This window comes from Nelumbo nucifera, chromosome 3 (assembly GCF_055504915.1).
Source record: "Nelumbo nucifera cultivar China Antique chromosome 3, China Antique-T2T, whole genome shotgun sequence".
Taxonomy (NCBI): domain Eukaryota; kingdom Viridiplantae; phylum Streptophyta; class Magnoliopsida; order Proteales; family Nelumbonaceae; genus Nelumbo; species Nelumbo nucifera.
The window spans coordinates 110,327,951-110,353,876 of record NC_142651.1 but is presented as its reverse complement, the minus strand read 5'-3'; the positions used below and the strand labels follow the sequence as shown (position 1 = coordinate 110,353,876).

The following is a 25,926-nucleotide window of genomic DNA, read 5'->3' as shown; positions in this document are numbered from 1 at the left end:
AAGGCTAAGGTGTCTCGAGGGGTTCGAGGGCTGAATGGAGGGGGAACGCTTGTATTTCGTCTTTCCGAACAGCTACCGCCACTGGATCCGAATTTTGAATCACTTTTATTTGTTTCTTTTGTTGATTTCAGTATTCTTTAATTTATGAACATTAATTATTGTCTTGTTTAATTCCAAATCTTCAATTTCTGCATTAATAAATTTTATTTTCTTATTTTCTGCACATCCTATATCCATTTTCCTTTTATTTGTCCAGAACAAAAAATAATAATTTTTATTCTTGATTCCCTATGTGTTCGACCCCTTCCTCACCACGTACTACGTTGTTTAAGGTTACGTGAGGATTGAAAAAATTTATAAATTTCTAAACTAGTGTTTTAAAGTGATTAACGACACGCTTCTGGCTACACCAATTCACACATCAAAATGCAATGTGAATTTAACGTCACCAAATATTCATCTAATTTCATTAATTTTTTGCATGATTTTCAACAAAAAAAGCCAAAAAATCCTATTTATGCATAGGAACCAATTCATAGACAATGCAAAAAAAAAAAAGATTTCTCATATGAAACCAAAAAATTTTGAATCAGGCAAATAATCATCCAAAAAAACCAAAAAGAACATCAAACATGGAGGGGAGGAGTTTTGGGCGAACTAACCTTCTTGTTGTCGGCGGCTGCTGGACAATGGGATTGTTGTCATTAAACTCGCCCAAAAGCATATATGCAAACAAGAGAAGAGGGGAGTTTCAGACTTAAAAAAAAAACAAGAAAATAGCTTCAAGTCGAAAAAAAAAACTTCACAAAAAAGAGCAAAACGACAAGTCTACTGGCCGTTTTTCCTCATCGTTGATCATCGCCGGTGGACCTGCAACTAAAGGTGCCGCTCCTTGGTTTGTTGTGTTCAAATGGGAGGAGAGGGAAGAAAACCCTCATGCAAGGGTATTTTGGGTATTTAAAATTTTAACAGGACTATTCCGTCCCATTCGATTGGAAGAAGCACTTCTACAAGAAGTGCGGAAAAAAAAAGCAACCTTGAGGTCACTTTTTTAAGAAGTGCTGCTTTAAAAAAAAGTACTTTGTCTTCGCATTTTTACCAAACACATATAAGCACTTAATAACCACTTAATGTGTGGTCCCGACTCTTAAAAGAAATACTTTTTTATAAGTAAAAACAAATGGGATCTTAATGTGGCTAATACCAGGGTGGGCTCATCCCCATTCCCCAACTCAGGATATCACTTTCTCCACCCTAGTAACTAGGGCATTAAACAAATTAGGGATGCAACTTGGGCGGTCCCAAACTGAGCCCAACCCAACCCAATCCAATCCTAGCTTTGACACCACTTGAGTTTTCAGGCTTCATGTTGGGCCTAGGCCAAAAACTTGGGCCTGACTCAAAATTGGGTTGGGATTGGGTTGAAATGTCAAGTAGCCCAAGCCCCACATGAACAAATACATACACATATGCATCTTATTAGTAGAATAATATATTTTCTAACTAACTGACTAACTAACTAATATATATTCGTGTATGTATGTATGGAATATGCATACATATTTTGTTAATGAAACTTATATATATATATTTTATCCATTTTGCTTCTACGGCGGGCTCTAAAGACCAGTAAATGATGACTATATGAAAATATAACCATAGATTCTTTCAAACCAAACCAACCGCCCAGCCTGGTTCAACCTGAGTTGAATTGGGTTAAGTTCAGGTTGGGCGTAGGTTGATAAAACCAGGTTGGGCAAGGCCTGAGCCTGAACCTTACATCTTAGGGTTGGGCTTGGGCTAACTGTTAACCCTACCCTATCCACCAAAATTGCATCCCTAAACAGAATGAAATGGCAAAACAGCATTTATGTAGCCAAACCGAATGAAATATCAAAAATTATATATAAAAAACAGAACATATAAAATTTACAAAAAATATATTAAAATGAAGAATTCTGAAAATTATAAAAATATACCCTTTTGGCATTGAGAAAACACTTTTGTAAAAATTCTTTCATAAAAGTACTTTGATAAAAGTACTTGTAGACATGTGAATTTTTTAAGTCAAATAAGTGGACTTAAGTTACATGATAGCCCTCTCAAATTAATATGGGCCTTCATGGGCCCAAGGCCCAAGTCTACATAAGTATGTCTTGATGGCCTAAGGATCCAAGTGTATTAAGTCCAATCTGGCCCATCTTCTATTGTAATAGGGTGGTCTTATTGGCAAGACCACTAACTCTTACATAATGGTACATGCATAGGAGTTGATGCTAATCAAACACCCCACTCACATGAATTGGTTAGCTAAGAGGGCTGAGGTGTTAGTCTTAATCCTTGGCTATAAATAACCTTACCTAGGAAGAAAGAGGGTTCTTCCTCTTTTGGAGAATCACATTGCAAGAAGCCCTTAGACACCAACACTTGAGGATTGCAAGCAACTACATGCTCTTGCAAACTCCAATAACTTCAAGATAAAGAGAGAAGAAAGAAGGGAAAAGCTTATTAGTTCTCTACAACTCACTTGGATTCAAGCTCTCCAAAGAAAATCAAACCACCACAAAAAGGGCCCTTCTTAGAGAAGCATCCCTCATAGCCGATCAAGCGCGAAGCTCAAAGTGAAGAAAGCTACATCAAATCTCCCAAAGCACCAAAATCGATGAATCTACATCAACACTTCAAGAAGTACGGGAAACAAGCCAACGCCTTCGTCTTCACCAAATTCGACCGTTAATCAGAGGTTGTTCACGTCATCGAGCAAAAAATCAAAGAGAGTTCATTCCCTTGTTTATTTTTCTTTATTACAATTTTATTTTGTAATTTGTCTCCATATTTTGTGCTAATTGAAATACATGAAAATTGTTGATAGTACTTTCGTAAAAGTGCTTTTGTAAAAGTAATTTAATGAAAGTACTTTCATAAAAGTACTTTTATAAAAATACTTCCATAGAAGTGATTTTACAAAAGTACTTTTATAAAAGTAATTAAGTACTTTCCTAGAAGTGCTTTTGTAAAAATGCTTTCACAAAAGTACTTTTATATAAGTATTTTTATAAAAGTGCTTTCGTAGAAGTTCTTTTATAAAAGTGCTTTTGTAAAAGTACTTCCGTAAAAGTTCTTTTGTAAAATTGTTTGTGTAAAGGTACTTTTGTAGAAGTGTTTTCGTAAAAATGCTTTTATAAATATGCTTCTATAAAAGTGCTTTCATAAAAGCACTTTTGTGAAAGTGCTTTCGTAAAAGTATTTTTGTAAAAAGTGCTTTCGTAAAATTACTTTTATAAAAATGTTTTCGTAAAAGTACTTTCATAAAAGTAATTTTATGCCAGTTTCAGTTATGATCAGTTTCAAGTTGGACAAGGGTTTGGCCTCATGATCGGATTATTGGAATTTTGGTTTAGGTCCAATTCAGGCCAATAGGAATATTGACCAATTTATTTTGGATTTACCCAATCCAATAATTATACGGACCATCCAAATCCAATTTGATAAGGTTTGAATTGGATTGGATCCAACCCAAAACCGACCGATTGACACCCCTACGCCGTAAAGTTGGTGTGAGTTGCATCTTGTGAGTAGCAAATCCCAATTCATGTTTTTGATAGTAAGCCAAAATTTCTGAAGTGAAGTGTCCATATCAATAACTTTCCCCTTTTTATCGGCCTATTGGGTATTTGTGTTAGATGCATTATGTCCGAAGAGAGTTAGGGTGACAATCCTGAACGATGAAAGAGAATGAATGTTCACTTGGTAGGTGTTTGGCATCAATGCTAGGGACATCACACCGTTTTTTGAGAAAAATGGTGCTGGGCATGTAAAGTTGTAAGCATCGTTTTCTCTTATTTTTTTGTTTGAAACCGGTGCTATCATATAGGTGGATTTTGAGAAAATAGCACTAGTTTTGTTCGATACCAGGACTGGCAACAAAGTTTTCAATATTGATCTTATTATCCAACATCCAAGATGATATCACATTGATGCCATGTCATTGCATCATTGGCAGCAATGCACAATTTTTCTAAAAAACATCAAACTTAGCATTACTCTAGACCACACTTTCCGATTTCCAAATGTTTTATTAAGAAAACGGTATCAAACAAGGTATGTGTTTGGTACCGTTTATGTTTATTGAATAAATGTTTGTACTTTATATGCTAGTAAAACCGAGAAATGTAATACAACTGGGCACCATTAGGCACACACTTTTTACATTTTTTATGTATGGGGATGAACAAGAGAGAGAAAATACCGAGATGATGCCTATGTGGCACCATCAATTAAACGTTTACTGAATAAAGTAAACGATACCAAACATCACTAAGAAAGCGTTGCTTCCAGCACCGTTTTGTTTTCTCTGACATGGTACCGATGCCAAACACCGCCTTGATTAATGAACACTTGAACGGTCACGTGTGTTATTCCTGTTATCTTGTTCTGAGACATATGACTTTATGAGTTTCCTACGAGATCTGTAATTTGTCACAGCAAGAAAGATTTTATCAAATGCAATGTAAACTCAGTATTCTCATCTTATCCTTTCATCCTAACGTTATCTGCATTAATTCGCATGATTCATTCCTTTTATTTACTATTTTTTTGTGCAGTGCTTTATTACGAAAAAGGCACACACATACATTTCCGTTTCTTCTTTTTTAAATCATGCCAAGTTTATCTTGTCGACCTTGTTTCTTAATTTGCTCTAAAGACTGATGAGATCCATTGTAGAAAGATTATTTTTTCCGATTGTCATTAGTTTCCTCTTGAGATCTAGGTCTTTTATACACTTTCTTGATTCTCACAGTTTATTATTATGATGGTCCACATGGAAGTGTAAGATGTCCGGAGCCTCATCGAGCCATCGTCATCGGGGTAGAGAAGAAAAAGTGGTGGTGACTGGTGAGATGAGAATTCCCTCATGTTCTATTCCGATCGTTACCAACCTATCATTCAATGCGCTGCGAAATAAGAAGGTTGACAGCCTTTCTGTTGTCTGAACATTGGAGCCAAGGAACAACCACAGAGCGCAAGAGCATTTTGTTGTGTGCTTCGGGGAGAAGTTTCGAGAAACCCTACCGGCCACCACCGTCAGCGATCAGCTTGTCTTTGTTTTTCGGAATCCTGAAGTTTTTGTATTTCTTCGGTATCCAGCCTGTAACTGTAACTCTTACAAAGCTTCCTCGGCAATCAGCCTGAAATATTTTTGCTAGAAAGCTCTGTGGAGAATCGCTTATAGCAGAAGCACAGGAAAACCATTCCTTGTTTTGTTCTGGCTCACATGCTTTTATATCTGGACTTTTCCATCTGCAGTGGACAGACGGCAAACCGACGAAGTCCGTGACACAGAGTTTGGTTTCTCTGGTGAAGAACAGGTATTTTTTACCAGTGCTTGTATTTATATAGCAAAATTATTTGTGTGGAATTTATTGTGAGAATGCGAACCATTCCTTGGAAAGCGAGAGGGTGTAATAACCCAGAAACAATGCGTTTCTTAACAAGATTGTGCGGTATGTGCAACCCTGACGTTCTATTCCTCTCAGAAACACAGTTGAATGGAGATAACAACATAAAATTGATAAGAAAATTAAATTATAAAAATCATGCTATTCAGGAGGCACATGGATACTCAGGGAGACTATTATACCACTGAAGCTTATGGAACAATCTTAACGGTTCTTCCTATTGGAGCTGTTTGGTTTACGGTGATCCTGTGAGAAGACTAGATTTCTTTTTTTTTTATAGGAAACGGTAGAGAAGACTATGATTATGAAGGTCGTAGGGTGAATGATCACCGATTATCTCAATCTCTATTAAATTTGATTGCCACTGTAGGAGAGTCATGGAACGAGCTCATAAAAGGGCAAGAGGAAGTGTTAGATGGGGGGGAGTAGCGGCAGTGTTGCTGAAGAGGGCGGGGGGGTTGATATCGGCACTTTGGAGGAAGGTTTTCTTTGTATTTTTTGGAAGTTCAGAGTTGAGTGTGATGAAGCGTATTTGTTAATTGTTATTTAGTTTGTGAGGTTTCTGTATGAGATTTTCTTCTTTGTGTTTATTTGATGTCGATAGATTAAGATCAAGGTGTTAACTTAGCATCTTAGTCGGGGTTGTAATCAGTTTCCTTTTTATTTCTCTTTAATAAAAATTTTCTTTTATTATAAGAAAAAGTCAGGGCCCATATTACACAAGATCAAATAAACAACAGGGGGGATGTTGAGTTAAGGAAAGGTTAAATAGATGCTTGGAAACACAGGGTTGGCTTCAGATGTTCCCAGAAGCCAATATACAGAACATATACACAGTACATTCGATCATATAGTGCTTATGTTGGATGCTTACCAAACAAAATTGACGGGTCCAAACAATTTTACTTCATTGCAATGTGGGTGGATGAAGAGAATGTGGTATGTTGACAAGAAAATTATGGAATGGGGGCTGAAGGGGACAATTTTTTTTTTTTACTGTAATAAAAAAATTTAAAAATTGTAAAGAAAATTTTAAGATACGAAACAAAGAATTGTTCAGAATAATTAGAGAGAAATTAAAAGAATTAGAGAAAGAGCTTCAAAGGGACTTGCAGGAAAATGATATGGGACTATAGAACACCACAAGTTAAAAAGAGTGGAAGGAGAATATAATCGATGGTAGGAACGGGAGGAGAAATTATGGAAACAAAAATCTAGGGAAATATGGTTAACAGAAGGGGATTTGCTAAATGGTTAAGGTGACTAATTTGGCTCTTCTTAGTAAATGGATCTGGAGATTTGTCTCGGAAAGAGGAGCTTGGTGGAGAAACCTGATTGCTGCCAAGTTTGGGGTAGAGTGGGGTGATTGGAGATTGAGAGATCCACTTCCTAATTGGGGCTGTTCTTTATGGAAAGGCGTAATGAAATGCTTTGCCATGTTTAGAGAGGGTTTAAGCTTCAAAGTAGGCAGAGGAGACAGAATCAGATTCTGGAAGGATCCTTGGTGCTTGGAATACCCTTTGGCTGAAGTTTTTCCTCTTCTTTATCAGTGTGCCACCAATCAGAATGCTTTGATTGCTGACTCTTACACCTCGGGTAATGAGGTGACCTGGGATCCACAGTTCAGAAGAAGTCGTTTTGATTGGGAAATGGGAATTGGACGAAGTTGTGAGATTGTTGGAAACTTTACAAGCTCAGAGTATTGACTGCAGTCAGGACGACCAGTGGACATGGAATTGGTCTAAAGAGGGCAGCTTCTCAGTAAAATCAATGGCCAGTAAGCTCAGTAGCAGATCTGCAGTGGGGACTTTTCCTGTGAGTGCAGCCAAAGCCTCAGCCTTTGTGGCATCAACCCTCCCAATCGGGCCACTGTAAGCCCAGCAACTATTCCCCCTTTCCCCTCGGATTACACCCCCAATTCCTGCTTGACCTGTGGAACCTTGGGCGCTACCGGTCAAAGTTTAGTCATTCCTCCTCCTTTTCTAGGAGCCTGTCTTATAGTCCACTCAGATGTGTCAGAGTCCGTTCGAAAGTCAGAGAAAGAGAGAGACAAACATAGAGAGAACAGTCAAATGGTGGGTGTGACACCTTGTGTCAGTCGATACCCTAAAAGATATATTTATATTAAGTTGTAAAAGGACAGATCTGCCCTTAATGTACAAGAGAGAGATAATACAAAGAATAGGTATACAACAAAGAAAAGTAAAAGTACAAAAATAGCCCTACGACTAGATTTCACTGTCTCTACACTCCCCCTCAAACTGATGCCTAGGAACAAGCATCGGTTTGTCCATGAGAAATAGATGTCGAGCCCGTGTCATTGCTTTAGTCAACAAGTCTGCTAGTTGAAGCCCGGAAGAGACATGGGAAAGAGATATGGTACTCTCAAGAAGGAGATCGCGAATGAAGTGGCAGTCAACTTCTCTGTGTTTGGTGCGTTCATGGAAGACGGGGTTGGATGCAATTTTTATTGCACTGATACTGTCTGCATAAAGAGGAACAGACAATGACGGCTCATTTAGTATTTCAAATAGAAGAGCCCGAAGCCATATGATCTCACTACACACGGAAGACATAGCCCTGTATTCAGCTTTAGTGGAAGATTTGGACACAGTAGCTTGTTTCTTGCACTTCTAGGAGATAAGGGAGTTGCCTAGGAAGACACACCAGCCAGTAATGGGCCGTCGGGTGTCAGGGCATCCGCATAGGCCATAAGATGAATGGGAGATGATGAGGAGAAGAATATCCCATGTGACAGTGTGCCTCACACATATCTTATAATCCGATGAACTGCAGATAAATGTGGTTGTCTTGGAGAAGAAACAAACTGACTTACTATCTGAACTGCATAAGATATGTCTGTCCGAGTCATGGTGAGATAGATTAGACTTTCCACTAGCTGACGATAAAGGGTAGGATCTTCAAGGGGAGACCCATCATCTTTGCTGAGTTTTAGGTTCAGTCCTAGTGGAGTGTCCACAATCTTAGAGTCACTAAGATTTGCTTGTTTAACTAGGTCAGCCGCATACTTTTGTTGATTAACAAAGTATCCTCGAGAATTTCTGCTCACATCAAGGCCCAAGAAATATGTCAAAGGCCCCAAGTCCTTCATCTTGAAGGACTCACTGAGTAAATGTTGTAGCCTAGAAATTCCTTCTGTATCATCCCCTGTAATGAGTATATCATCAACATATAGGAGTAATATTGTTACTCCCTGCTTTCTCCTTAAAATGAATAAGGAATAATCAGAAGGACTCTGGGTAAAGCCAACACCGGTGATGATGGATCTGAACTTTTCAAATCATGCCCTAGGGGCTTGCTTTAGGCCATAGAGTGATTTCTTCAGACGACAAACAAGTTTCGGATCTGTACAGTATCCTAGAGGGGGCTTCATTATAGGCTGTCTCTTTTAACTCCCCATGAAGAAAAGCATTCTTGACATCCATCTAATGGATTGTCCACTATTTGGCTGCAGATATGGCAATGTAGTCATTTTAGCTACAGGAGCAAAGGTCTCCTCATAGTCTATCCCGTATTCCTGCTTGTATCCCTGTGCAACAAGTCTGACTTTATATCTGTCTAGGCTTGCATTAGATTTCGGTTTCACAGAATAGACCCATCGACTTCCTATGAGAGAGGCTTCTGGTGGAGCTTGAACCAGGTCCTAGGTGTCATTCTCAAGAAGGGCTCAAATCTCATAATCCATGGCATCTTTCCAGTGTGGTTCTGCTACGGCCTACTGGTAAGATCTGGGAATGCCATTGGCAGATAAAACGGTAGAAAAGGAGCTATGGTCTGGTGAATAACCATAGCGGTTAGGTGGTCGAGAGATTCTAGTGGAATGGCATAAAGTGGGTTTAGGAGGAAGGTCAGGTACACTTACTAAGGGAGCTGGAGTGACCGGATCAACAATTGGAGGCGGAGCAGAGGGGGGGGGGATGGAGACTGAAGAAGACCATTGTTTCCTGAAGTATGTCTGAAGCTGCTGCGGGGGTGACAATGGAATGGAATATCTGAGGTGCCTGTAGAATCAAAACTGTGCAACAAGGAAATAGAAGGAGTTGGGAATTTCACAATATGTTCAAAAAATGACACACTTTCAAGAAAAAACTACATTATGAGAGATTTGAAGGGGACGAACCAAGGGATCATAGCAAAGGAACCCCTTATGTTGAGAACTGTATCCCATGAAGGCACACAAAGCTGCTTGTGTAGTTAACTTTGCGCGTTCATGGGGTAGAAGGTGGACAAAACAAGTACAACCAAAAACCCTGAGCATGGATAGGTTTGGAGGTTTGTGAAAAAGAGATTGAAAAGGAGAGGAGTTATTCAAAACATATGACGAAAGACGATTTATGAGATACACAGCAGTGTTGGCCATCTCCACCCAAAACCAAGAGGGTACATGGGAATCTTGTAAAAGGGTTCTGACTACACTCAAGATGTGCCCATTCTTCCTTTCTGCTACCCCATTTTGTTGTGGGGTACCCGGACAAGATTTTTGGGGTTGAATTCCATGTTGTTTCAGGTAGTTTTGAAAATCCCCATCAATATACTTCTCCCCTGAATCCGATCTTAGCACACAAATTCGAGCATCAAATTGGGTAATTACATAAGCGTGAAAGTGTTTAAAAACAGTGTACACTTCAGATTTCTTTCGAAGAAAATAAGCCTAAGTAAAACAAGTGCAGTCATCAATGAAGGTTACAAAATACTTATACCCCAGTCGTGAAACAACTGGAGACGACCGGACATCACTATGTATTAAATGAAAGGGAACGGTTGCATTTTCAGAATAAGAAGGAAATGGTAAAATATGACTCTTATATAAACCACAAATAATGCAATCTTTATTCACATTCCTAAAAGAAATAATAGAAACAGGTAAACTACCAGGATCAAATAATTGATCAAGTTTCTTAGAATAAGGATGGCTAAGGCGTCTATGCCACAAATGGCAATCATTATTACAATTAAAAGATCCAAAACTAGAGGTAGTAGAAAGCAAACAAGAAGTAGAAGTAGAATCAATCTTATTCTTCTCAAACTCCAAGGCAAAGAGTCTTTCCAGTCTATGCCCCTTCCCCTTCACCTCCCCAGTTTTCCGGTCCTGCATCAAGCAACCATCAGAAGTAAATGTGACATTGTTACCTTCCTCTACAAGTTGGCCAACATAAATCAAATTGGTGATGAGTTTAGGTACAAATAGAGTTTTGGATAAATGAAACGAAGATGATTTAGAGGTAGATAAGTACAAATCATCACAACCAAGTATGTCAAGTTTCTCACCGTTTGCAGTAATAATATGTCTATCGGGGAGATGGGGTTTGGAATACTGACCAAGAGTAGCCCTTGTAATGTGGTTAGAGGCTCCTGAGTCTATACACCAGAGGTGGTTCGGTGAAGGGCAACAGGTCGGTGACTTACTAGACAGACCGATAGCAGAGAACGCTGAGAAGATGACCGAGGACATGAGCTGTCGAATCCTTTCTTCAGACATACCATTGGAGGTGTCATTTTGTCTAGCTACAGAAGTGATAGAGGAGGAGGCATCTGAACCATTTACAATAGTCTGATAGGCCTTGTAGTTACCTTTCTTTTGATTTGGACCACTACCTTTCTGTGACCGGGTAGGACATTCAGTGATGATGTGGTCGACCTGCTTGCAATAGGTGCATGTGTTTTTCTTCTTGCAATGGGAGACAACATGCCCATACTCCTTGCATTCATAACATTGTATCTTAGAGAAATCCTTCTTCCCCTTTGGTTTAGTTGCCAAGAAGACAACATCAATGTTGGAATCCTTCCTTCCATCCAATGCAGTTTGAGTAGTCAATCTAGTTTCTGCCCTCAAAATCTCCCCAAGGATAGTATCTAAGTCGGGAAGTGTTCCTCAGCTTAGGATATTAGAACAGACAACTTCAAATTCTGGCCTTAGGTGCATTAGGAAATGCATAATTTTTCTCCTGTCGTAGTGTTCCTTCATGTATTTAACACAACAGTTTGAAGGATCATCTCCCATATGAACTAACTCATATTCTATCCAGAGGTTAATGAACGCGGCATAGTACTCCTGGACCTTTCTATCTCCCTGATAGTAAGAAAAAATGTCAACCTCTATCTGATATTGTCTAGAGGTATTCGACTGCTGATAAACTTTCTCAAGGTATTGAAACATCTCATAGGCTGTCCTGTTCCCTCTCGTAGGGATAGCAATATCAGTTTCGACTAAGCCTAGAATCCATGACGCAATTTTTGCGTTGTCGATCTTCCACTGATTAAGTCCCTTGGTGTCAGAGTCATCAGGTTTAGGCACAGATCCATCTAGGTACCCCCGAAGGCCCTTAGCTTTGACATGAAACTGAAAATTGAACTTCCATAGTGCGTAGTTCGTACCGTTGAACTTCATAGGAAGAACATCCATCCTTTCTGATGCCATCGAATGACAAAGGGCAACAACACACACTTCCAGAAACCAAAAGAAATTCGAACCATAGAAGAAAAGAAGAATACCTTTCTTCTGATGTCCAAAAAAGGCAACTGTAGATTTCTGCTGAACTGACAAGTGGATCAAAACCCCTCAAAGACGAAACCGATCCAAACCAAACCAAAGAGGTTCAATATATCTGCTCTGGGCGACACCAGATCTAAAATTCCAGGATGATCCGATGCCTCTATAGGGAGATATAAAAAAAAGATTGTACCCAGTGGCGCAACAGTCCAGGAAACAGATCTGTAGAGTTTAGATCTATAGGCGATCCAAGAAGAGAGGAAACAAGAATACTCAAGAACTTCTAAATACTGTTATGGAGTTCTTGAATCAGTGGTAGCCGATCTGTTGAGAGAAGTTCAGGTCATGACCTGCTCTGATACCACGTCAAAGTCAGTTTGAAAGTCTGAGAAAGAGAGAGGCAGACATAGAGAGAACAGCCGAATGGTGGGTGTGACACCTTGTGTCAGTTGACACCCTAAAAGATATATTTATATTAAGTTGTAAAAGGATAGATCTGCCCTTAATGTACAAAAGAGATATAATACAAAGAATAGGTATACAGCAAAGAAAAGTACAAGTACAAAAATAGCCCTACGGCTAGATTTCACTGTCTCTCCAAGATGTTGGAGAGGAGTGTAGGATTTCTGGTAGGTTTCTCTGGAGATCATTTAGGGAGAGCCCCTTGAACACTTCAGAGTTAATTACCCAAAGATTGCAGAGATATGTGATGTAGGAAGTTAGATCTTCAATATTTCTAGCTTTATTTTCAAAGGTTCTAATGTTCCTTTCTTCCCAAATACCCCATAAGACTGCATGGATCACTATATTCCAGTAAAATCTTCCTCTTTTTCCAAGTCCTCTGCCTTGCCATTGCCACAAGATGTCCACCACCCTCTCCGGGAACACCCAGCTATAACCCACTAGGTTTAGGAAGAAGTACCAAACCTTTCTACTGATCGGGCAGTGGAGAAGGATGTGGCCAGTTGTCTCCCCAATGCCAAGACAAAGAGGACAAACATGAGGAGAGATGCATAATCTGCCTTTGAACTTTTTGTGCAGCAACTCGCATGTGTTTATTCTCTTTAAACAGGCTTCCCACACAAAGAAAGAGACTCTACGGGGGATGTGTGGTCTCCAGACTTTCTTAGCCGGAAAAGGAGGCATTGGATCTTCTGACACTAGAGCCTTGAAGAAGGAGTTAGAGGAGAACTTACTAGCAGGGTTAGGTTTCCAGATTCTTTGGTCAGGTGTAGTGGGAGAGATGTAGACCTCATTAAGAGAGTTTAGCAAACTAGCTATATCAGCAATTTCTATTTCCCTTAGAGGCCTTCTGAGGTTTAGGTTCCAAGTTGTTCTGAAGGGTGAGGGGTTGAGGCTAGAGGCTACCGTGGCTTTGGATTGGGACAGGTTAAAGATTCTAGGATAGGAGTTAGCGAGGGTGTCCTCCCCCCACCACAAATCAGACCAGAATTTGATTCTATTACCATTCCCCACCTGGTATCTAACAAAATCAAGAAAAATATCATGGATAGAAGTAATACCTTTCCAAGGGTTTGATGCTTTGACCCGGTTCAAGTGGACCTTGCTAGCCCAACTGTTGGCATGTTTCCCATACTTGCTCTTGATGATTTTTGTCCACAACGCTTCCATTTCCAAGGGATATCTCCTAAGCCATTTTCCAAGAAGGGCCAAGTTCCTTTCTTTAATATGTCCTAGTCCCAAACCACCAACTTCCTTTGGCTTATAAACCTGCTTCCAGCCTACTAGATGACACTTGTTTTCACTACCCCCTTCTCAAAGGAAATCCCGTTGTAGTTTTTCAATCTTGCTTTTACTTTGCTTGGGATTCAGAAAACCGACAGAAAGTAGGTTGGCGAGGGAAGCCTTAATTAGTGTAAGTCTTCCACCTTTTGAAAGAAAGCTGTTCTTCCATGTGGCCAATCTTTTCTCACATTTTTCCACTACCGGGTCCCAAAAACTTTGATTTCTCGGGTTCCCCCCAAGAGGCATTCCCAAACAGGCAATAGGGAGCCTCTCCAACTTACACCCCAACAGCTCCCTAAACCTCTCCAATAGAGGGTCACCAACATTCAGCCCCACAATGCTGCTTTTAGAGTAATTAATTCTGAGTCCAGTCACCATCTCAAAACTCTTTAGCACACTCTTTAAGATGGAAATGTTCTCCCAATCCGCCTCCAGAAAAAGAATAATGTCATCTACAAACATCAAGCGAGAAACTGGAACTGCCTCCATACCTATCTCAAAGGCTTTCAGCAAATTTAACTCCCTCGCTTCTTGTATCAAGTAACTGAGTACATCCGCCACCAAAGTGAAGAGTAGAGGGGAGAAAGGGCACCCTTGTCTCAAGCCCCTGTTTGCATTAAAGTAACCAATAGGTTCCCCATTAAATCAGGACTGAAAACCAAGTAGAGCTAATACACCCTTTTATCCATCTCATCCACCTTCTACCGAAACCTCTAAGGCGTAGAGTCTCTAACAAGTAGACCTGTTCATGGGCCGGGTGGCCCGACGGGCCGGCCCGGCCTCCGGACGGGCTTGAACATGCAAATGAGCCCGCGGGCTTAACCTCGGGCCAAAAAGCCCGGCCCGCAATAAATTCGAGCCGGGCTTGGGATTTGCCAAAATAGCCCGGCCCGACCTATAGACTAAACTTAAAAAACCCTAAGTCGAACCTCTCTTCTCTTCACATCCTCCTCAGTCCTCACACTCTCAGGCAGCCACACAACCGGCGAGGTGGTGAACATTCACAGGCACAACAACTCCGGCGGTGAGTCCTCTTCTTCTCTCTCTCTCTCTCTCTCTCTCTTTCTTTCTCTCTCTCGTTCCTCTTCTCACTTCTCTTTCAAATCTCAGACATCGGCGAGGCGGCGGCGGTGAGTTTTCTCTCTCTCTCTCTCTCTCTCTCTCTCTCTTAGATGCGAACTGGCACACTTTTCACTGTTAAAATCGCAGCTCACCGCGAACTTAGCTCCGACGAACACAGTCACCGGCGGTGAGTAAAAGCCCGGGCTCGGGCTTCGGGCTTTTTATCAGGGTTGGGCTCGGGCCCAAGTTGTAGGCCCGTTGGTCGGGCCGGGCTCGGGCTCGGGCCTAACAAATTTTTATTCATGAAGAGTAAAAGCCCAGCCCGGCCCATGAACAGGTCTACTAACAAGCAATCCCAATCCACTTTGTCATAGGCCTTTTCAAGGTCCAACTTGATTACTACCCTTGGCTTGCCACTTTGTCATCTCTCTTCTACACATTCATTGGCCACTAGAATGCTGTCAGTAATCTGTCTTCCTTGTACAAAAGCAAATTGGTTGTTTGAAATTAGATCATTCAGCACACTGATAAAAAAAAAGAAAAAAGATCATTCGACACCTCCTTTAGTCTGGTCGCCAACACTTTCGCTACTATTTTGTATAAGCTTCCCACCAAACTGATAGGTCTGAAATCCTTAACTTCTCTCTTTCTTTGACACTAGGGTGATGAATGTTGAGTTGTTTCCCTTGTTCACAATGGCTGATAGGTAGAAGTCTGCAAATACCTCCACTAGATCAGACTTGATTGTGTCCTAGCAAAGTTGGTGAAAAGAATAGGGAACCCATCTGGTCCAGGAGTTCTATCACCATCCATCTTAAAAACTGCTTCTTTAATTTCTTGTTCTTCAAAAGGTCTTTCTAGCCACACCTTTTTGTCTTCAGACAATCTTGGACCTTCCCATATGTTCAGAGGCATTCTGCTAGTACCATCCTTTGAGTAGAGCCCTTTGAAAAACTGCACAATAACTTCTGAAGTTTCTTCCTTATTCTTGACAGTGTGTCCGGCCAGAAATAAGAGGAAGAGAAGAGAAGAAGAAGAGAGAAGGAAGAAGAGAAGAGAAGAAGAAGAGAGAAGGAAGAAGAGAAGAGAAGAGATTGGAAATGGAACAGTGCTGGCGGCGCCAACTTCTATTAGTATATATAGGGCGACTAAAATAAAAGGGATGGATATTGTTATACTGACCAAGGAGATCATAAGGAAGATAAAGAAGTAAAAGAAAGGTATAGGATGGTTGGCTATTAAATTGAACAGGTCACCTGATTATGATAGAGTGAAGGGATCTTTCATACTTCAAGTGATGGAAAAAATGGGGTTTCTGGATGACTGTGCAAATGGATACATGAGTGTATCACTACACCACAGTTTGCCATCAAAGTAAATGGTGTTCCATCCAAATTGTTTGACCTTAAATGAGGAGTGGGACAAGGAGACCATTATCTCCTTATCTCTTCATTATAGTCATGTAGATGCTCTCTAGCATGCTCCAACATGTAGAAATGAAAGGAGAGATAAAGGGTATACTGGTATAAAATTAGGGAGAAATTGCCCATCTATAAACTACTTGTTGTTTGCTTATGATTGCATTATTCATTTTAGGTAAACTTAAGCAAATGTCAGGAGAGAAAATAAACAAAGTTAAATGTGGCATGTTCTTTAGTGCAAATGTTCATTGTTGGAAGAGGAAATTTATGCAAAGAATAATGGGGATGAATGAAAAGTATCTGGGAATCAAATTATGGGTAAATGAGAATACAAAAGGAGCACACCCAGAGTTGATTGATAGAACAAAAGAAAAAACAGCCTCTTGGAGCGCCAAGTTACTCTCATAGGCTGGTAGGAGTAGGACCACAATGATTACAGCAGCTGTCCAAGCCATGTCCATATATACCATGGGGGTGAGCATCTTACCAAAGAAAGTCTCTAAACAAATAGAGAGTTTACAAAACCACTTCTGGTGGACAGGGTCAGAAGGCAGGCGTAGCATGTATATAATTGAACGGAGCAAATTATGCAGACAAAAGCATGAAGGATTGGGATTTCAACAAGTGCATGAAATGGACATGGCTATTTTTGGCAAACAAATATGGAGAATGATGACTCACAGGAAATTCGTGCTCAAAAGTCGTTAATGCCAAATATTTGAACCAAAGTTCTCTTTTCAATCAAAAGAAAAAAAAAATCACATTCATTATGGTGGAAAATGTCGTAAAAATTGCAAGTGAACTCAAAATAACTTGTTTTGGCAAGTTCAGAATGGATGCGGAGTTTGGGTGGTGGGGGATCCTTGGGTACTAGAAATACTAGGAGGAATACCAAGGATAAGGGACGAGATGAAGGAAAGAGTGGGAACTATGAAGGTGAGTGAATTAATAAATCAGGCAGGACAACGGGATATATGGAAACTAAAGCTACATTTATTCATAAAAAAATTAAAGCTAGGTTTTCATGAGTAAGGCTGTGTACATCTGTCCCTCAGTCCCTCCCCAGACCCCACATTGGTGGGAGCCTCATGCACTGGGCTGCCCTTTTTTTATGCTTTCATGACTAGGATGTGGAGTGCATTCAGCAGATACACATCACATTAGTGAAGAATCAGAAAAAGGATCTATTCCTATGGAAGTGATCACATTCCTTCCAGTATTCTGTAGAGTCTGCATATAAATCCTACATCAGAGAACGGCTGGCATCTTCTTATTAGTGAGTCAAATGGAATTATGTATGGAAGAAAAGGTTCCTTTTAGATAAGTTTTTGCGTGGAAGGCATTCTGGGGTGGTGTTTTAACAAGTGCCAATACAATTTTTACCAATAGCTGAGCAAAGTTGCTTTCTTTGTCAAAGTAGTGTGGTTCGGCCTACAGATTAATCTCAGCTCAAAGGTAAATGATAATAAAGTGGTCCATGGAGTATTACAAGATTGGATGCAAGGTCCACTGAAGTGGGAGTCATAAATTCAGAAGCAAGAACTTCTATCAAAAGCACTACTAGCAATAAGGCCAATATAGGTGCTAGGAACAAGATCCTACATGAAAACTAATTGATACCTTGCATAATTATATACCTTTGAAGACAATTGAACAAATCAATCCTCCGCGCCATTTCTCAGTTGTCTCGTGAAGTAACTGAGTGCAATGAAATATGCTTATATATTGGTGGTTATTATATGCCTGATACAGGCGAAGCAATGTTCGGTTATGTGCTAACAGTAAATGATTGCAGAGTGTTAGCAGCAGCAGGGTTCCCTTGCAAGGCTCTTGATGCAGAATGAAAGCTCTCTGGCAGGTCTTGAGGAAGCAAGGAGGATTTTTTTTTTTTTTTTTTGGGGGGGGGGGGTGTAAAGAGGAAGATAGTTTTCTGGTAGTTTTGTTGGACGCCCAACATATGGTGGATCTCGTATATAGGAAGCTAACAAAAAATTCACATGGCAGGAGAAGATATATCTTGATCATAATTATAGTTTATTTATTGATAAAAAAATAATTATAGTTTACTTAAATGTTTTGATCAATGAGTGTACATTATGTAAATATAAGAAAGACTGGACTGGCCCATAGCTTAGTTTATTGGAAGAACATCAGGGCAGACTGGCCGATACCTGCCTGAAAGTTGAGTGAGGTTGTTGACTGTGAAGGGTCCTCAGATATGGGATCCAAGGTCTGTGTTCTGAAATCTTAAACTGGTCTGGACTGAGAATGGACTTAGGGTTTTGGAATCTGTTGTCTGTATCATTGTCCTGAGATCTGCCCTTTTTTATAGCTTTCTTGGAAGCCATTTTCTGGAAATTTCTATGCTTTTCTCTTAAGCCTTTTACACCTATGTTCTTCTTCCCCCTTTATCAGATCACATAGAAAGCATGCTTCAGGAATGTTCTAAACCACTTAGGTTAATGCCACATCAACCTGCTTTAATATAGGAGATTCTTATTGAATCCCACACAGGGTTGTGGTACTAAGACACGTGTCATTCCCAATCTGCGCACATACTTGAGCTAAAGATTCTGTTTCTGTTGGAAACTACTGAAGACTACTGAGGATTACTGGTCATGTTTTGCACCTTTAAACTGCCTGTTTAACCTGTTTCGCATGTCTACTCGCTGCGGTCTGTGGTAATTTGCTTATCCATGCTCTTACACTTATAAAGTATGTAAGGAGGGAAATTCCAGGCAATTCCAATTCCCTCAAAAATCAGAATGATATGCATGGAACTATGTTTAAAAGTTTAATACAATATAATGTTCATTTTTCCAAAAAAAAACAGCTATATGAACCAATATTTTCTTCTGAGTTCATTAAAAGCTTTGTGTTCTGTAATATGCTGTTGCTATTCATATGATAGAACAATGCTTAACCACTTATAGATGAAATTATTTTATAGATCTTCCTTTTTTCGTTCTTTTCCCTCTTCCAAGAAAAAAAAAACTCAACACCATTCCTGGAAAACAGCTTTCTTTTTTTTGTAAAAATTTCTGGAAAATATCTAAACCATATGAGTTCAGTTACCTAATATCTTTCCATTGAATGTTTTCATTTTGATTGTAGAATTCATTTTTGCTGGAAATATGATATGGCTAAAGAAGTAATTATGTATGTTGAAGTTCAATAAAAGATATAATTATGGATAGTGGAGCCCAATGTTCTGTCTCTTTACGGGCAAATCGCAGAGGAGACTGGAACAATCGAAGTCTTTTTAAAGGTAAGAATGCCTTATTCATAGGTTTTGGGGTCTGTAGTGACTTTCTTTTGTTGTAACGAATCAATATGTAAGCTAACTCTTTTCTGGATTTTGAATATAGATGTTGATGGCAGTTTTTATTTTCCTGGGAGGATGTCACAAGATCATGCAATGAAGATTGTCTGGAAGAGGGGCTTCATACGTTTGGCTCTTGTAGTTGGCATATTGTGGATGTTTCTCATCCTGACAGCATTATTATTTCACATTTGGTCTTGCCAATCTTCCATAACTTTTTTGTCAGGTAAAACAGAAATCAAGTTTTTCATGCTGATTATTTTGAAGTTTTGAATGTATATTTACAGTTATGCTTGTTACAATTTACTTTTGTATAAATTCTTGGCATTGGAGAGATGAACTCCAGTCCGTGGACATGATAAAAGTAAAAGCTAGATGGGAAAACAATATCAATATTAGAAATTCTAGTTACTTTTCAAGACATGCAAGAGCAAGGCAAAATAATATTGATATGAGCAACAAAACTTGTTAGCCATTAGTAAACTAATAAACATGGAAAAAAACAATAGGCAACAAAGTTTGTACGAAAGGGCAATCATAAATTGTAACAACCCATAGTATAGGCAACAAAGTTCATTAGTCTTAAAGTAAATATCCACCTCTTCTGCAACATGAGCTGTAGTTTTAACAATAAGCAGAGACCAGGTAGAAATATGACTGATTTATCCTGGTTTCAGCCAAGAATAATCAACTAACATTTATTTTTCCCCATGATTAGACATCTTTGCTATATTGTCTCATTCTTATTGGTGCTTGCGCTCTGACTACAGCTGTTACTATATCCATGGTAGATATTTAAGGAATAGCTCCACCCTTTTCTTAGAGGTTTTAGTTATCATCCACAGGACTCTATTTATCATGCCCAGACATGGATTTAGCATTGCTTATACTTATTTTCCCATAGATGTATTTTTTCCCTTTTGTTATGATTCTGTATTAAACTTGTCATTGTATAATTGTATTAAAAGCATTGATTATTCCTAATTTCCTTTAGGAGATTCAACCTATGGTCCTTGGTCAAAAAGTTTGATTTTCCATTACTAATGATGCATTGTATTACTTAGGAGGGTGAGAATTCCACAAAAGATACAAATAAGTATGAGGATATATAGGCCTATACACTTCTACAAGAGTATAATGACTGTCCTTCCTGTTTTCGCTATTCCTAATTTCCTTTTGTGCACTTGCCCAATCAATCAACTGCCTTTGAAGTTTGAATCTTATCTTCCCAATTAGCTGCTCAGGACCTAGGCCCACTTGATTAAAAACCCTGCTGTTCCACTCCAACCAAATGGACCAGCTTTGTGCCCCTGGTAGAATCTTCCATGAACTCTTACCTCTCTTGTTAAGTTTCTAAAAGCCTTCATAGACCAGCTGCAATAAGGCAGTTCAACTTGCAAGACCAGGGCTAATTTGAATAGCTGCAAGAAATGACACCAGCTGCGGTAGGAAAATGGGCACCAAACCAAAAGATGTACTGCATGTCTGCATCTTCACCTTCAGCTTGACATAGCACACACTGGTTGGCTATGGCCAGTCCCCTGGAAACAAGATGATCTGTGGCGGATATTCTGTTAAGGATTGCAGTCCATAAAGGAATCTCACTTTCAATGGCTATTTTGCTTTCCACATCCAAGCCCATGACACGGATTCAGCCAGAGATGGCAAGAGAATGATAGAATGATCTGATCGAGAAACTACCCGAACTTTCTAGGATCCACCACATGCAATCCTCCTTTGAGGGATTGGTTCTGGCCTGCTGCAGTATGCTTATCAGATTAAGTAATCTCTTATAGAAGCTTCTTTGTTTAATTCCAGCAAGTATAAGGAGGAATACTTTCCTTTAGGATCTGAATCTGCAACCAGGGGTCTCACCAAATAGCAATCTGGTCACCAACACCTGGCTTGAGAATGATGGTATTCCAAAATGTCTGCTTCAGTTTGGATATACCCTTCCATAAGCTGATCCCATAAGAGCCATGAATTTCATCTTTAAATTGACCCTGATTTTTTCCTGAAATACTTTTTTTTTATAATTATTTTTTCCTGAATTACTTTCCTGCAGAATGCTGTCTTCTCACACCCTTATCTCCATATCCAAGTGTCATATAATTGTTATTTATTCTTCACTCTAATGATTTGGTGAATTAGCTGATTCTTTGGTAGGGGAGGTAGGAATGGTGGGCAGGCACTAGGCTTGTAAGATCAAATGAAAGTCCATTTTTGTAGCTATGTTTATTTGTAATTTTCATCTGTAAGATATGAATTACATTCCTACACAAAATTACCACAGGCTGTATAGGTTGGCTTACCTATGATATATATATATATAAAAAAAAAGATCCAATAAGAATCCAATTTGGTCACATGGTGTCCAGTTCTATCAAATATCAAGCAACTTACAATCAAGTATTGCAATCAGTTAGGCCTGGTCAACAAATTTACTTGGTCACTTATACCTGATTTCACTAAATGATATTAGTGACTGATTTATCTGAATGTTGTTTTCCTGGATTCAGTAGGTTGACATGGGCCTACTTTTTTTTTTTTTAATTTGCAGCTATTTGTAACAAAGAAAGTAAGGTATTTATGATGTTGGACACTATGGGGCTTCTACCAAAACCACAACACCGTAAGATGATATGCATTTCTTTTCTCTTGTCTTGAAGTTATTATCTGTAAAATTATAATCATCTAATGTTCTTTGTGTTAATTTCAGGTTGTCCAATTCCCCTTCAAGATGATCCTGATGCAATAGTTATCCCAAAGAGAAGAATATCTGACAACATTGTCCAACATTTATCCTATGTTTTAGAGGATGAGTCTGTAAATAATGATTCTCAGTCACTCCCACTATTTGGAGGGCATCAAAGCTGGTCACAAAGAGAACAAAGTTTTAAGCTGAATTCGACCATGAAGGTAAGCTAAACTCTTACATGCACAAACTATGCTTTGTTTGCTTATAAATTTTCTTCTTGTGCTTGTCATTCACATGATTTACTACTAAATTAGCAAGAATGCTTATTGACAGGGGGCTGAGAGTGGGTAGAGAAGGGAAGGTGGTCTCTCATTTGCATCTGCATATGACACCATCATTATGGGAGAGTTTCGAGGCTCTTAGGATTTCACAGTTGTGAAGGGAATCCTAGATATTGTTGAGAGAGAGTTAAGGCTGAGGATTAATTGCTCTAAATGCGATTTAATGTCAGGTAGAGTTGGAAGAGTATGCCACTTTACTAGGGTGTAACATTAAGAATTGGCCTATTAAATATTTAGGATTACCCCTAAGAGGCTCTTCTCAAGAGCTGATCTCTTGGGAAGAGATCATTGAAAGGTTTACAAAAAAATAAAAAATAAATAAATAACTGGTGAGTTGGAAGACATCTCCATTGGAGGTAGGTTGACCCTCATCAAATCTACTTTCTCTAATCTTCCAGTGAACTTTTTACCGTTTATAGCCCCAGCCAAAGTTGTAAAGAAATTTGAAAAAATCATTAGGGACTTCCTTTGGGACCCGCAGACCTGGGGAATGACAAGAAGGCAGACCTATTGAATTGGAAGAAAGTAACAAATAGCAAGGAAAAGGAGGGGGGGGGTTAGGGATTGGACAGCTGAGGTATAGAATTACTGCTTTATTGGGAAAGTGGTTATGGAGGTTTCCCATTGAGAACAAATTTTTCTAGTATTTGGTAATTAAAAAGCATGCATGGCTGTACTCTAATGGGTGCGATTCTGGAACTTCTAGGAATCTCACCTATAGGAGTCCTTGGAAAGCAATCATAAATATCTTACCCGCTATTTCTCAACATATTTTACTGACTGGAAAAGCTATCAACACTATGAAAAGCTACAGTGCAACATAACTCAAAGTTTTGGCCTCCAATCCCTTTGAAAGGATTTACAGAATGCAGTTCTAGAGTTTCATTTTTTTTTCTGATCGTGATTTTTGCATTAACTTGGATTGGTTCTGCTTGTTGTTCTTGTGTTGTGGCCTTCAGGTGCACTGTGGCTTTATGCACAATGGAGGTGCAGAGATGGATCCTGTAGAAGTTGAGTATGTCAAGAAATGTAGGTTTGTTGTTGCATCAGGCATTTTTGATGGATATGACACGCCCCACCAGCCTTCAAATATAAGTTATCGATCCCAAAACCTCTTCTGCTTTCTTATGGTTGTTGATGAGAAGTCTTTCAACTTCATTAAGAAAAATGTCACAATTAGAGAGGATCATCAGGGGGGGAAGTGGGTTGGTATTTGGCGCCTTGTGCCATTACACCATCCACCCTATGATGAGCCCCGAAGAAATGGGAAAGTTCCTAAGATACTAACCCATCGGCTGTTCCCTCAAGCACAATACAGTATCTGGATTGATGGAAAAATGGAGCTGATAGTTGATCCTTTGCTTATGCTAGAAAGGTGGGCCCTATTGATTTGGGTGTGGATGTTGCTTATTTTGAGTCTTATTGGCCAAGTTGCACTTTCTCTCCCCTTTTCTATACTGAGATACACAAAATAAAATTAATGCATTGCTTGATGTGAGACCATAAAAGTGATTAATATGGGATCGAGTAGGAGATTTTCTAGGGGAAAAACTTTCTGCAGTGTTGACCATCAATCTTGAGTTTTTTTGCCACGAGGCCCACAATATTTTCAAAGAATACATTGACTGATAATTTTTTATAGGAATATTTCACCAGATTGATTTGGGAGTAACTGATCATCCCAGCTCAGAATTCTTAGCCCCACCGTACAGGGGGGATCTTAAGGAGGTTTTTAGGATAAGATATCTGGTAGTGTGCACCATTCATTCTGAAAGGCTTATTGAGAGAAACGCATTAAACAGCATTATCTTGTAATTTGCAGATATCTATGGCGTGGAAAGCACACATTTGCCATTGCTCGCCACAAACACCATCATAGTATATATGAGGAGGCCGATGCTATCAAACGGAGGAAGCGTTACGCCCGTCCTCTTATTGACCTCCACATGAAAATATACCGCTATGAGGGAATGGAACCATGGAGTCCAAACAAAAGGACAGTCAGTGGTAAGAAAAGCAACTTCCAAACAGATTATGTTTCTTTATTGCAATTCCTTTTTGTCCTCTTGTAAGATAGGATAAACAAGGTTCAAAATATCGATACAGCCCGATACGCTGGTATCTTGGTTCGCTCTTTTTTTTTTTTTTCCTTCGGAACTTGTTCAAGGGGGTCGGTTAAGGCCCATCTACCCTCTGAAATAGGTGGGACCCCAAAACACTTTGTGTAGGGCGTATTGGAGGGGCCCCGATACAATATGTATTGGCTGATACGCCCTGATACGTGACGAAATTTAAAATTCTTGAGGATAAAACCTCTGGTGTTGTCATTATTGCAGAGAAGAATGTTGCTTAAATTAAAAGCTTGGTATGTGGGACATGTTGAAAAGTGGCTTCCATTAGGGAGATACTTAAGGCCAAAAGGAAATGTTCTCATTGGTTTATGACCATTCCATACATTATATTCTCCTTCTGGTCTGAGGACCCTGAACATATTTATTACCATATTCTAAAATGCAGTTGTCTATGTCAGCCTACTGTCTTTTGCTTCCGTACCCCCCTTGGAATTTTGTAGTTTTTGTTTAAAAACAAAAATAAAACATTGGCTACTCAAAACCGATTCAATTTCCTTTTTATTAGGAAACATGTAATCACTCTCCTGTAAAACATGGTCATCTTTTTTTTTTTAAATGAGCATGGTCATCTTTTAACACCAGCCGGTGCATGGCACAGGGCTCTTCTAGTAAAAGTCTATTTGTTGGTTGTGGCTTGCTAACTCTGTTTTAAACTTGATTTCAGTAAAAGGAAAAGAAAAAAGACTCATGTACAGAGAAATACACACAGGGACAACCCCAAAAAGAAGGAAAAGGAAATCTTAGCTCTTATATTTAAGGCATTTTTCTTTGTATTTCATGTTAATGACAGCAAGTGATAAAATGCAGATGTGCCTGAGGGAGCCATTATAATACGGGAACATACTGCTATCAACAACTTGTTTAGCTGCCTGTGGTTCAATGAGGTCAACCTCTTCACACCAAGAGACCAGCTGAGCTTTGGTTATGTTGTGTACAGGTTAGGGAGTTCGTTCAATTTCTATATGTTTCCCAACTGTGAGTACAACTCGTTGTTTGTGTTGCACCCACATACTCGGGAGCATTCTTCTGTTGTAGAATGGGTAAAATCTTTGGATGAGTTTAAGGGGAGTGGTAGTGGGTTGAAAGAAAGCAGGGGGGGCTTAGGTCTGTGGACTCCTTATACTGGGGACCTTAACTCAGTTTACCTCCCACCTGTTGCAAGAACATCAAAAGCGGGCTAATTTCTCAACTTTTTTCCCACTGATTAAGGTTTCATCTTTGTTTATTTATCATC

The 25,926-nt window shown here is 39.4% G+C and overlaps 1 protein-coding gene across 5 annotated transcripts; it reads left to right on the top strand.

Moving 5' to 3' along the window:
• The first annotated feature begins 4,358 nt into the window (after positions 1-4,358).
• On the top strand, positions 4,359-25,900 carry LOC104607152 (putative hexosyltransferase MUCI70). 5 transcript variants are annotated; one of them, XM_010272691.3, is made up of 9 exons: positions 4,359-4,510; positions 4,802-5,369; positions 19,314-19,467; positions 19,568-19,747; positions 22,082-22,153; positions 22,241-22,440; positions 23,520-23,935; positions 24,383-24,567; positions 25,500-25,900. In XM_010272691.3, the coding sequence occupies exons 3-9, from the start codon at positions 19,389-19,391 to the stop codon at positions 25,871-25,873; spliced, it is 1,506 nt and encodes a 501-aa protein (XP_010270993.1). In that variant the 5' UTR covers positions 4,359-4,510; positions 4,802-5,369; positions 19,314-19,388; the 3' UTR covers positions 25,874-25,900. The 5 variants fall into 5 exon arrangements, with proteins under 5 accessions (XP_010270993.1, XP_088757533.1, XP_010270995.1 ...); XM_088901407.1 differs by having other exon boundaries at positions 4,376-4,510; positions 4,830-5,369; XM_010272693.3 differs by lacking the exon at positions 4,359-4,510 and having other exon boundaries at positions 4,535-5,369; positions 25,357-25,642.
• The last annotated feature ends 26 nt before the right edge of the window (positions 25,901-25,926 follow it).